Here is a 14,429-nt window from a genome sequence, read left to right as displayed (position 1 = left end):
ATAAGTATATAAGTTATATATGAGTACCTATCAAAATGATTACTATTTTGGAAATGTATTTTTTTGTTCGGATTTACTTATTAAACTCATTGGAGGAAATTACAAAGGACTCGTGATGTCTGTCACATTTATGATTATGCTTGTTAAATATGTAATAATATTAACATGTAACATTACTCTAAACTTTCCACATATTCAGGAAAAGCATCGTAGCTTTTCTTCTATTTGTGAGAATGGACTTGATTGTGTGTATTTATGAATGTGTTGCACGTGATTGAATTATACCACTTTGATCTATTACATAATGCATAGTAATGCAGGATCAGCTGATGCCTCAATTAATTTACTTAAAATCATTTACTTATAAATTATGAACAATAACCAAGATGAACATGATTTCAATCACATAGACTGTTTAATGAGAGTATTAATAAATTGTATGTTGTTAATCCAACGGCTTATGTGTGGGATTTCCAAACCTGAAAACCATATTAAAATTCTGGTTAATCAAAGTGAAATTCTGATTGGAAATAAGGGTAATTTTGACAGATTTTCTCGGGATACTCCCGTCTCTCATACCATTGCAATGAACTTGCTGAACAAAATCTTCCTGCTGTTCTGATATGCCCACAGTTTTGATGATTACGGCAGGCGCAACACAGAAAATGTTCATACATTGAGTATTTGAAATTACTGATTTGATATCTTAAATTATATGCCAAATAAGGATAGTCTCCACATATGTTATGTTTTGCAGGTTTACATTTAGCATGTACATATCAAACAATATAGGCTATACCTTAATCTACATTAAATTTCTGAGTAAAAAGTGGAAAAATCTGTATTGGCAATGCTGAAGTAATGCTGTCTTATAAAATACGTATTGATGCATATTCAACTTGCTGAAAAACGTTTGGAATAAGTGATTATTGCCTCACGTATCTGCAATTTTGTTGTTTTACTACAGTGTAGTAAATTCAGTGACTTACTGGAAATGAAGTGTGTTCCTTGAGAAAGGAAACTTTAGGACTGATGCAATAATGACGAGTCTAAACCCCATTTCAGTTTGGTTGATAGGCCTTTCCCCTCTACTCACACTCTCTACCATCAGTGAAGGGGAAGATGCTACTGTCCATCTTACTAACGTTCGACTAATTCACTTTCAATATCTGACAAATTTTATTATAGAAAGGTTTACCGGTAATCTATATTTCGATAGTCTATACTAAGCGTTTATATTTCATTTTATTGCTATTTATATCAACTGGCACATTAAAAAGCTGCTGAGAGCAGAAGATAAATGTTTTCTTCACCGCTAGTTGCTACTCTATAGCATACACAATGAGACAATCTGCACTGTGTCACACCCCACTAACTTCATAATACAAATTAACATTTCTTAATTTAATTAAATATATTGGAAATATTGTAAGAACGACACTAAAATATATTCAAACATGTAATTGTCAAACATCTGTGTCGTTATATTTTGTATTCATTAATGTACTTTATTTAATATTTTATTTTCTAGTGTGTACAGTTTAGGGGGTGCAGGTAGAAGAGGTAACAGCTACCGGTCTATCACTGATGGACTCAGGGCAAATAGAAGGGGAAAGAAATGCTTTCGCATCCTCTCAGCTTGTATGAAATGTCGTTTAGGAACTGCGGTGCGATTATTTTCTTGACATTGAAGGGGATTGGGTAGGCTAAGCGTATGACTGTTGTGTATAAGTGAAATAAATGAAGAATTTTGCTATTAGGCTTGCTATTCAACTTCTGAAACTATCAATTTACAATTTTTACAGCATACATACAATATTTTCAGGTATATTTAGTTTTTTTAGATTACCTTTCTACCTCATATACTTTATTTTGTATACCATTTTAAACCTGAAAAATGTTAATTAGATGTAAGTTAAAAACAAGGATATTTTAGGAACATTTTTCTGAGAAAATACTGGGGCTAGAAGGCTAAATTTTGCATAGGGGAGACTGTTGTATTTTCAGCATAGTTTACCTTTGAACATTTTTTTTTGCTAAGTAGCTCTGGTCGTAGTTTCGCGGAGTAATTAACTTTTGGTGCAGTGAAGTTTTCACCTGGTCACCCCTTAATTTCGTCAATGATCATATAAAATTTACGGTCAATTATTGCAATGTGATTGTGACATCGTTACCAGGTTTTGTAGCCTTGACAGCATTACTTCGCAGTCAGTGTGGTAGTCATCTGTTTTCGCTCGCAGCTGACGCACTGACCTGTTTCGCTGGAGAAGAGGATGGGTGGCGCGAGGTTCGCGTTAGCGTAGTGCCGAGGTCTGGAGTAGCGCGCTCTGCTGAACAGCTTTAGCACGAAACAAATGAGCGCCGTAAAAATGGCCAACCCTGTAGCAACGCCGAAAAGCGTTGGGACATCTGTCGTGAGGATAACTAAGTCTGAAAGTGAAACAATAGTACAATATTACACACATGGCTACGAAGGAAACTTAAAATTGGTTATGAATTTTTCTCACGAGGCTTAGATACTATAATAATAATAATAATAATAATAATAATAATAATAATAATAATAATAATGCTTTATTTATTCTGGTAGAGTTAAGGGGATATGTAGGTCCAAACTGACCAAAAATCACGTCTAAAAACTAGTCTAAAAATATTACATAGTGTTGGGAATCTCTCCACAAAATTTTACAGCCAAAATGTTAGTCTAAATGGGTTTCAATCAAGAAGAGCCACAGAGTAGTTCTAGAGAAAAGATTGGAGAGGGACTTGGACTAGAAAATGATTGTAAAAATGATTCTTCTTCTTGGATTTAGAATAATTGATTTATCAATTCTCTCGCGTGATAAACAATGCCTGTCGTTATTATTCTTGTGGGTCACAAGAGTTAAAAAAATAATTAATCTTGTGACATGCATATTCAAACTTTACGACTTGTTATCTGCAGTACCCAATTTTCAATAAAGAAGGACCATTGTCTCAGAAACTATATGAGATAAAGTGGATAAAATTTTGCACACTTCTTTATTACTATATAATGCAAATTTCCCTATAGAAAATTTGTTTTTAGGTGAATATTTATAGAATTTACTTTGGCAAAACAATGATATTTTTTTTATTTCTACTATATTTTTTAAAATTTATTACAAAAAACTGAAGTTTTAAAATTTTGTATACAGGAATTTTCTACATATAATGTAGAGCAAATGTGTACAAAATTTCAGAACTATATCTTTAATAGATCATGACAAAATGTGCCTTATATTTTGTGATATCAGGTTAGGTTAGGTGGGTTCGTAATTAGGCTTCCTGACATGGTGAGGTATTGTAATTAAGTATCATAATAGAGCCAGTCATTGTAAATACCTGTACCAAATTTCAGATGGCTAGCTAAAAAATTGTGGATTCAATGATTAATTACATGTATTTGAGCCTACGTCTACTCTTATGGTCGTGAGGCCTTCCCTTACACTCAGCCAGGTGATAAAAAGGAAATACATGATAATATAATGTTAATACAAAAAGGAAGTTATGGGTATACCTAAGACAAAATCAGAACAGAAAAATATGCATAAGTCAGAAGATTATTGAACTTAAACACTTACTTAAACTAGATGAAATATTAAATTACATGATTACTTTTTTATTTAGAAAGACATTCTTTCAGCTTTCCCAATAACGGGACTGCCTCACTGGACAGAGCATAACTAACACACAGAATGAAAACAAAATTGAAATTGGACAGGAAAGGTGACAAAAGAGAAACGTAGGGAACGAACAGAAAAATGAAATTAAGGACAGAAAGATAGTAGAATATAATACTTTGGTCGGCGGGAAAAGGCACGTGAGTAAAAAAAAAAAAAAATAATAATAATAATAATTTTTCAGGAGAGATTTTCTTTTTAATTTACTCTTGGCTGAATATAAGTATAAGAATGAAATTAATATATGTTGGTTAAAGTAAGACCCTTTTCAATTTAAAACACAAGAAATTTTATTATTTCAAAAATTACAAAAAATACTAGACTTATTTGATTAGGTATAACAGAAAAATCGACTTTTTTTCTCATGTGCCTTTTCCCGCCGACCAATATAGAAAACAAATAGATTAGATTAGTTGGATCGGTGTTTGGTTAGAGTTCCCGGGTAGCTCAGTTGGTAGAACGTTGGTACGTTTAACCAAAGGTCCCGGGTTCGATACCAGGCCCCGGAACAATTTTTCCCTAAAAATTATTCAAATCAACTTTACAGGGTGTTATACCTGAAAGCTTGATTTGTATAATACACTGTTCGTTAACAGAAAACCACAATTTAAGTCACAGAGTTAGTGTGTACTCAATGTTGGTTGCTTGACGGTTGTCAGCCCACTTGAGGTCTGTGGATATAGAGGGAAAAGTTGGATCGGTGTCGGGTAGAGTTCCCGGGTAGCTCAGTTGGTAGAGCATTGGTACGTTTAACCAAAGGTCCCGGGTTCGATACCCGGCCCCGGAACAATTTTTCCCTCAAAATTATCCAAATAGATTAGACATTCAAACAAAAGTTCTTCCTTGTTAGGAAACGAAGTACAGATGGTATTTTAAAATGGCAAGCGATCCTCTGATAGCATCAAGGGAAACATCACGAATGAAATAATTGTTCAGCTGAAACTTCTTGCAATTGTGAATTACGAGTATAATAATTATATACCCTGGGACACTGTACGTTATAAAATATGATGTTTCACTTTGGGTTTGAAAGCGTTTGAGATCGGACAGCCCCTAACATAATGACCGTCAGATAAGATGACGGCCCGCATTAGAAGCTTCTGCGCATCCACAGCACCGTGAGTCAATTCCTTTAATTGAGTTTCTGGTTTCTGACTACGTAGGCCTATATAAAAATGCTGATATATTTTATTATATTTCTTAACTATTTCGTTTATATGACGTCATTCCGTTTTCGTCCAATGAAGTGAAATTAAATTTTGAATTCCAACCAATTACATCCATACATCGCGATAATTTCCGCAGCTCGATTTATTACTATCAATTTATCGCTTGGTCGTTCTTTTGTTTAGTCAGTGTTGCCAATTGTTTCCATGTAAATCGATGAGCATCAATTCATTGTACTAAATAAAGTGCGAAATCCTACTTCCACATCTAGATCTTCTAATTGCATGTCCATTGTATCTAAAGAGAATGGCAACCCTTCATAACAATTGTTCATTTAACTAATGTATTAATCAGGTTATTTGTAATTATACTATAAAATGTTTAAGTTAAATTATGATTTCAGCAGATAATGAAAACATATTTCTGTTATAAAAACAAGAGAAAAGCGCTGTACGTGTAATTAACATTTTTAAACCTGAATTTCGCTTTTTTCAATTGGCATTACTGAATAACATTCAATTTCTTTATTGCAGTAATCGTTATTCATATATTTCGACTTCACAATGTCTGAATAGGTTAAGTATTTATAAATATACACTTATTAACATTTCTTAGGGATATATTATTTAAATTTTTATTTTATTCAAAAATAGTCCTAATAAATGTCACTTGAGGTGTCTGAGATTTCCCAAATAAATCGCTCGTGGATTTATCGGCAAATCTCAGACCTCTTGTGACATTGCTATAGATAATTATTATAGTTTAGATATTTTCATTGTTTTTTTGTTATTTTTAATTTAATTACAATGCAGTTTGAGGATGCAAAGGTAAAGAAAATGTATTTTGGGAATATGTTAGCAAAATAGATTGAATACCACTGCTTTACACGACCACATTTTGAGAACCACTAGTTGTGTGGGTTGTGGTACGCCATAGACAGACTTGAATACCTGAAGGAAAGAAAAAATAAGCTTCAGTAACAGCAATGTTTCAGAGAATCTCCTTTCATTAAGGCATGAGAAGGTCCACTGAATACTTTTTACAGTCCAGTCCCTATTATCAAGGGGCTGTGCCCAAGCACAAAACGTGTTTGACGGTTTATGGTTAAGCCTCAGTGGTATTACGTCTTGTCCCACGAAACAGCTAAGACCCCTCAGTGTCATATTACGACTCGTCATCCTGTTCCCATCCCAAACTTTAAGATCCTCAGACAGTGGAGACGTCATCTTGAAGCAGATTACGGTAATAGGGTTAGCAGTTGTATAGTTGGTTCTCAAGGTTTGGACCACATACCAATCGACAATTTTCTTTTTCTTTGGGTTCCCATACGTCCCGTAAAATACGAGAACGTCTCATTTTTCACTAATGTGTCCCGTTGTCCCGAAAGAGGTCTTCGGAACATGTTTTTGTTCCGTATTTAAAACTAAGAGACTAAAAAAAACTGAGAATATCAACTGATATTTTATTATACATTTCAGTCTACATCACTGTAGGTGATATTGGAATTCGTTGCATTGGCAATATTGGAGGTGACAATGTATGGGTCATTCCATCTCAAATCGACCGAAATATAATAATAATAATAATAATAATAATAATAATAATAATAATAATAATGATGATGATGATGATGATGATTTATTTTAGCTGGCAGAGTTAAGGCCGTAAGGCCTTTTCTTGCACTCAACCAGCAAAAAATATATATATACATATGCATGAACTTACAAATAATTCAACAATTTGATTTAGATGAGAGTTACATGTATACAATAGTTATATACGAATTAAACAACAAAATATTATGAACTATTAATTAAACACTGAAATAAACTGTGTAGCAGAATTAAGCTAAAATACATAGAATGTTAATATATTTCAAATAATATTAGATAATAGAAAGAGATTATTATGAGACAATTTTGAAAATACAGCACTATCAGGATGATGTCTAAAGAAAGAAGTAACAATGTGGTCAGTGATAGTTTAAATCAGTATGATTGGAGTGAAATGCTAATAAGGTTATCTTTTAAGCTGTTTTTAAAGGTGTTTATTGTCTTGCAGCCCCTAATACTTTGTGACAAGGAATTCCATTGACGCGAGGTGGATACTGTAAAGATGATGAATAACAAGATGTTCATGAAGAGGTATAATATAGAGAAATTGACCTTGGAATTTTTAAATACAATGAAAATTTTTCTGTCCGTTGACAACTGTGATACAATGCTTTGTGCAAAGTTTGAGGCATCAGAACTTCATAGTGTTTAAATTAAAAATATTTAAATTTATCGTATTTTCATAAAATTAACAACTTTAAACTGTTGTGGCTCCGAAACCCTTTCACCCAATGATCAAAATCATGGTTTATTTTGATGCTGAGAAATTAAAGTTTATATTGACATGTAAACAGTTTTTCTTACTTTTTATGGAAATGGAGAAATTTAGATTTTTCTTCATTAAGACGCCTTTGCCCACGAAAAAATATTTTTAAAATATATGGTTAGATTCCGCATTGAAAGTACAAATAAACACATATTTTTTACTGGTGCACCGTTGATAAGAAAGTATTGAAAATATCAAATAAAGAAAATAAATAGTACGCGCGTGAAGTAACCAGCTGACTGTGAGGTGGGAGCTAGCCGAGACAACCAAGGCCAGGAGACAAACACGTGATGTTTCGCATAGCTGGGCTAGCTTTATCACAAGTTTTCATAAACACAGGAGTAAAATGACGCCCAACGCTCGCTTATCTTCATCTCTCGGCCAGTGCATGCGGTACTGCGTCGTTCAAGTCTAGGTGTGTGAAAATAATTTATTTAATACCCTCGAAACTTATTGCCGAGCCACTAAGAAAACAATGCCGAATCCCTCTTAATAATGCAAGGTTTTTTCTCAATATTTTTTTTTTACATTTTTACAAATTGGCAAAAAGCCTAAAAGTAAGTAAAATCAGATTATCTGTCTCTCTGTATACAATAAAAATAAGGATTACTTCTTAACATAACCTACCAAATGCCAGCTTCAAAATGAGCTCCCGTTCAATGTTCTGCAGTAAACGGTTCCAGAGTTCTGAGCGCTGAAAGAGGCTTGTTTTTTTTATAAAATACGCTAAATTTGTCGCTCAACAATACGAAAAGCGTTTGACTTTCGATAGTATATTTTTGCAAATGCACTCTTCTCAGCACCTTGTATAAATAGGGAAAAAATTAGAGTATTAAAAAAATGCGAGGTTTTTTACTAATCGATGTCATATGGATTAGCCCGTATACAATGCAGGATGAAGGAAACTGCTACCAGATCAAACATTGTTGAATCTCGCTTGTTTCATGAGATCATGATTGTGAAAATGTTCTGAATTCCAAAGAAGTTACTATATTGAAGAAAATTCTGAAATCAAAACATAGAGTAGTGAAGAAAGTTCTTCACTCAAAACATTTAGATGAAATCTGTTCAAAAGTATTGATGAAAAGTTCCCAAATTAAAAAGGTGGTAGAGTTCATTACGTGTAATTGTGGTACAAATGAAAATGTTGAAAAATTCTTCTCCTGCATGAACTCACTGTGGACAAGTTACGTATAATCACAGTAAAACTAATGCTTATTGTGATATTGTAAAATAATTTTCAGTCAGGATTGTTTTGGATTACTTCGTATAAAAAAAAACAATTGTTACGAAAAATCCGTTCTTCAGAAAAGTATTATACGAATGATTTTGATTTAAAACGATGTATTCTCAAGTAAACCTATTTTGTAAGGAGTGAATTTTCAATTGATTTTGTTCATTTTATTCTTTAAATACTTTATTTTCAATAATAGTATTTAATTTGATTTAATTGTATTGTTTTAATGTCTACAAAGACATGGATAAGCGCGATAAAAATATACATCAAAGCTTAATTTAAAAAATCAGTGCTGAATGTTACGTATTTTTCCCCGATGTTTCTGGAAATAGATTTTTCTACGTCTACTTCCTGGAGTCCATTTTACAATGTTTAGAAATTACAAATTAACAATTTACAAATTACAAGTAAACTGTTATAAATGCATGTAAACTCTGTTACACAACCATTTTTATTATTTTGACTTGGATGACCAGTTACTATCAAAGTGAACCTTCAGGTCGTCTGCCCATCGTCTCCTCTGCCCTGTTCTTGGGTCCCAAACTATTCTGTGTCCATCTGTTGTAGTCTATTCTCACGATATGGCTTGCACATCTGTATTCAATTTTATTAACTGTTGTTGCTCATCTTTGACACCTGTCTTCTTCCTACACTCTTCGCTGCGAATTGTCTTTCAGACTGACGTGACGCCTAGAATCTTCGTCTGCATTTCATCTGGCTCATCTCTAACGATTTCCATTCTCTACTTGTTAAAGACCAAGTCTGAGCTCCATACAGCAAGACGGAAAGGATGCAGTTATTCACCACTTCCCTTTTTATCTTCATACTGTATGCCCTATTTGTGAGAATGAATTTAAATATTATGTAATTACATGATTATAATTATGACGAAGATATTGAAGAATATACGTGGACTCAGCTCTTGCCAGCCGGTCCAAAATCTGGCCATGATTTAACGACAAGCATTTCTGAAGTGGAGATCAGCTTTAATGTGACATTCAGAAGCAATACATCAGTTCTATTCACCCTCGTGTTTGTTTGAAAAAACAGCGACCTTCAATCTGTTATTACGGCTCAATTGATTATTGTATGATTTTACGTTATGGTGAGAAAACTAATATCGACCTTTAACATAGATTGAATTACTGTCTTGACATTTAGTGTTTGGATGTAGATTATGTCATGTCAACATTATATCAACTCTAATGGTAACCCTAAAGTGACTCGTATAATGTTATAGAAGTAAGCTTAATGTAGTGTATGTAATGAGAGACTCATTTAATCACAAACAGCCCCTATCCTGAGCAAGATTAATCCAGTCCCTACCATCATATCCCAACTCCCTCAAATCCATTTTAATATTATCCTTCCATCTACGTCTCGGCCTCCCCAAAGGTTTTTTTTTTTCCCTACGTTCGTTGTAACTTAGATTTTAGGCTATATGGCATTCAAAATACATTATTTAATAGGGGGTTATAAGGAGGCCAGAATTAAATAAATCGAAATATCTCGCTTATTATTGATTTTCTGAAAAATGTTATATAACAAAAGTTTCTTTAAAAATAATTTGCGATAAGTTTTATTCCTTGAAAAAGTTTGATAGGACTGATATTTAATGAGATAAATGAGTTTTAAAATTAAAATAACTGCCATTTAAGGCCGTGTAATGAATTAAAAAACAAATGACTTCGTCTATAAGGGGCCTTGGACAGCAACAATCGAAAGCTATGAAAGATAGCCTAGAGAATGTTTCTGTGTTTGTATGAAGTAATATCGGAAGCTAAATTAACCGATTTGCATAATTAATTATTATTTCACCATTGGAAAGTGTAGTTTCCCTAGATGGACATAATGCTATAATGTTATTACAGTAACTTCTGATATAATATATAATATAATATAATATAATATAATATAATATAATATAATATAATACAATATAATATAATATATAATATAATATGTAATATTATATAATATAATTTAAGTTATTTGAAGAGTTCAGAACCATAGTGGGCCAAGCGCCATTTACTGAATACGTAGAAAACAAGGGTTAAAATTAAGTTATTACCACAATTCAATGGAAACCTATAACAATTAAAATAAAATATACACATTAAATCTAAATGATGTCAATCTTCATTGAACTATGGTTGCATGTAATAAAAATTAAGAAACATGTTAAAGGAATTGTCATTGCACCAAATGAGTGTCTCTGGACCAAAATGATCGCATTTTAATTAATTATTTGGATGCAATTTAAATAAAGTAACATATTAAACGATTTATCCTTGTATCAAACACGAATGTTCCCTGGATCAAATATCCTATTTTAATTATGTAATTACTTTATATTTATTTCTAACGAGTGAAGCGGAGCGCACGGGTACGGCTAGTAATATAATATAATATAATATGATTTAAGTTATTTAAGTTATTTGAAGGGTTCAGAACCATAGTGGCCCAAGCGCCATTTACTGAATACGTAGAAAACAAGGGTTAAAATTAAGTTATTATCATAATTCAATGGAAACATGTGGCAAGTAAAATAAAGTATACACATTAAATCTAAATTATATGTCAGTCTTCATTAAAGTATGGATGCATGTAATAAAAATTAAGAAACATGTTAAAGGAATTGTCATTGCACCAAATGAGTGGTCTCTGGACCAAAATGATCGCATTTTAAGTATTTAAATACAATTTAAATTAAGTAACATATTAAACGATTTATCCTTCTATCAAACACGAATCTTCCCTGGATCAAATGTCCTATTTTAATTATTTAATTACTTTATATTTATTTCTAACGGGTGCAGCGTAGCGCACGGGTACGGCTAGTGAAATAATAAAATAAGAATAAAGAGTTGAATTAAAATCTAGATAAAATGTAAGAATACAAATATTTACAGAATATATTAAGGGGTCTTCACTTACATTTTAAAGTGTGCGCATAATTGGTTAATGTAAGTGAAGCTCGGTTACAATGTGACACATTATACTTTAAAATGTGTGGTGTTTACACTCATTGTTTACCCTAAGTGAAATTGTAGCATATTATTATAAATGGAAGAAGTCAATTGATCTATTATTTACACTGGAGTGGATATACAACTTCAGTTTACAATATATGTTCAATTAGGGTTACTACAAAGTACTGTAAAAAAACTCGTAGGTCTACTTTGTAGAATACAGCCTGCAGAAAACACTGCAAAAATCTCATGCAAATAGATTCAGTAGTTTCAGAGGAAAATGTAGGCTACGAAAGTCTGAAAAATATCAACTTACAGAAAACTGCATTAAAAAAAGAAGGCTGTATCAATTACATGCGCCACTAAATTTAAAGAGGCTGTTTAAGGGCTAATCTCCAGAGATATCGTCCACAATACGTATGCCCTATATTGTATTAAAGAAAAAGTTTTGTACTGTTTTTTAAATACTAAATAAAAAAATCGGATTATTGACCCCTAACACTACTCAGACTCCTTAATAGAATCCCTGTAATTGTGTAAAGCATTTATGCTCTCGGTTGAATGCTATTGTGATACAGTAGAATCCCTCTTAACCGTCACCAAAGGGACTAGTCTAGTTCCGGATACGAGATTTTGCCGGATAATTGAATAAATACCGGTATATATACAAAAAAAAAAGTTCGTATTTCATGGTGCCAAATGTTGAAACTGCAGCCATACGAAGCTTATTTCTCATCACTTGCTCATAACTGAATAAACATAAAAAAACTGTGTGGATTTTTCTTATTAAAACAAATCACACAACACAAAGAATACACTAATTCTAGGTTAGAATATTCACTGAAAATGAACTTCCTAATATGGCAACACTAACGGCCCGAACATAACTAACTAAACATAAAAACTGTGTGGATTTTCTTTATTAAAACACATCACACACCAAAAAAAAACACACAAATTTTAGGTTCGAATATTCACTGAAAATGAAAATTCGTGCAAAGTTTCTAATGCGGCAAAACTGACGGCAATCTGGCAGATTTAAACTTTTTTTCTTTGCCCAGCCAAAAGTGCCGTTGTTTTGGTATTGCCGGTTATTTGTGTGCTGGTTACGAGGGATTTTATTGTATTTAGATTTTTAAGCAATTTCATTCTTATTTAAAAGGATTGTGGATATGATCGAGAGTAAAATAATTTAATGCAATTTATATTTGTATTATTAATAATTATTTTACTGTGGATTTACTGTATTTCATCTTAATTAGTTTGTTGGAGAACGGCTAGTGTGGGTTTATGATACCGCTGCGGTGGCTGAGTGATCAAACCTTCTGGCGGTCCAGGTTCGAGTCTCGGTCAGACTTCGGATTATTTATTGAAAAATCCATAGTGGCACTTGTGGCGGACAAGGTTCCAGTTGGGGGTGGGGATTTCTTCAGGGTCCTCCCGTTTCTCCATAGTTGGCATCTACTTACATCATACCAGCGCTAACAGCAGCTTCGGTTACAGTAGATCCACTTTCTTGAGGCGTACGGTACCATAACATTCACTCACTCACTATAATTTCCTGCCTTCCCCAGGGAAACTTATTTTTTTACGGCCTTCGTAATTGCGTTCAAGTGGCAAAAATTTGTATCAGCACTTGTTTTGACATTATTAACATGGTGGTAGATTGTCTTGACATTATTAATATGGTGGAAGAAAAAAAACTCGTTTATCTGTCCTCATGAGAATGTTTGCTTATTAGAGATACGACAGTTCTACTGTTTGATAGAGGATTAATTAGAGATTATGAAACTGTCTGTAATTCACAATTCAATTTTTGGGAGTTACGACAGTAGTATTCTAGGGGTGCGAATAACGATTTTATTTGTCTTCCCAAATGAATCAGACTAATTCTGGCCGATCTCCATTCTTTTCTAATAGCACTAACTAACGCCTAGCTTTCATTAATCAGGTAACCTTGTCGTACTTTAATTTTTATTGTAATTGTAATTGTAAATTTAGTATTAATTTAAATGTAATAGAATATCTGAGGTTCTCTATAATAAAATACAAATAAATCGAATAATTGAAGGAAGAAAATCTCATCTAAATAAGAGGACTCGGGGAAGGACGCCAGAATACTTGTAGCATTACCGCGCTGAATGGCGATACCAATGCGCTGACGTAGATATTGACTGCTTCGAGGGTCCCCAGAAAGCTGCACTAAACTTCTGCCTATGGTGGAGATGAGAGCTTTGGCTTCACTACACCATGATCCAAACGCTTCAACCGCAAAAGGGACAAAAATATAATCTGCAAGATGTTTATATTTATGGTGTATATTGACAGCGGCACTTTCTGCTGCAGATCCTGGCGTCTTAGAGGTTGAAGAGAGATGAGAAGGGGCCAGTGTATCCACACATGTGGAATCCCAAATTAAGGATTTGCCGACACGCCACGGGACTAGAGTCAGACCATCGGGTCTCTTGCCATCTGAACGGCTGATCCCGGAAGGTTCTAAGATGGATGGAACCCCTGAGGATGTTAATCCTCTTTTATTATTATTGTAATTATATTAATTGTAATTTTATTCTTCACATTATAGTTGTATCCCCTGGTAGAGGGACAGAGAAGGCCTGACGGCCTTATCTCTACCAGATCAAATAAATAAATACTAATACTACCACTAACTGATGTCAGGATTGGAACGTGCAGAGTGGGCTAGCCTAGGGAGTTGTTTGTATGCATTAAACCTGTATACGTAGCGAACTTTAGCACAATCAACTAGGTGTGCGTGTCTGTGACAATGATCCTATCCGCGGATTAGCGTAATACGATGGTGGTAGCATTAGGGGTTTTCCCTCCCATTTCGGATTAATAAAAAACGTTATTAGTCCATTGATTTTGATTTCGAGGTAAATTATCATTCACACGAAACAGATGCTCTTTGTTTGTTGTGTACACAATTTGTTAATAACGAAATTAAACATCTAA

The 14,429-nt window shown here is 33.3% G+C and overlaps 1 protein-coding gene across 4 annotated transcripts in view; it reads right to left on the bottom strand.

Moving 5' to 3' along the window:
• The window catches only part of LOC138694835 (uncharacterized), a 540,942-nt gene that overhangs the window by 54,470 nt on the left and 472,043 nt on the right, over positions 1-14,429 (bottom strand). For all 4 annotated transcript variants that reach the window (XM_069818950.1, XM_069818948.1, XM_069818947.1 and 1 more), the window contains exon 4: positions 2,254-2,430. In XM_069818950.1, the coding sequence (XP_069675051.1) occupies positions 2,254-2,430 (177 nt within the window). The remainder of the gene's footprint in view (positions 1-2,253; positions 2,431-14,429) is intronic.

The sequence above is a fragment of the Periplaneta americana genome, chromosome 2, assembly GCF_040183065.1.
Source record: "Periplaneta americana isolate PAMFEO1 chromosome 2, P.americana_PAMFEO1_priV1, whole genome shotgun sequence".
In the NCBI taxonomy this organism is placed as follows: Eukaryota; Metazoa; Arthropoda; class Insecta; order Blattodea; family Blattidae; genus Periplaneta; species Periplaneta americana.
Note: the sequence above shows the minus strand (reverse complement) of the source record. Positions and strands in the feature narration are given on the sequence as shown.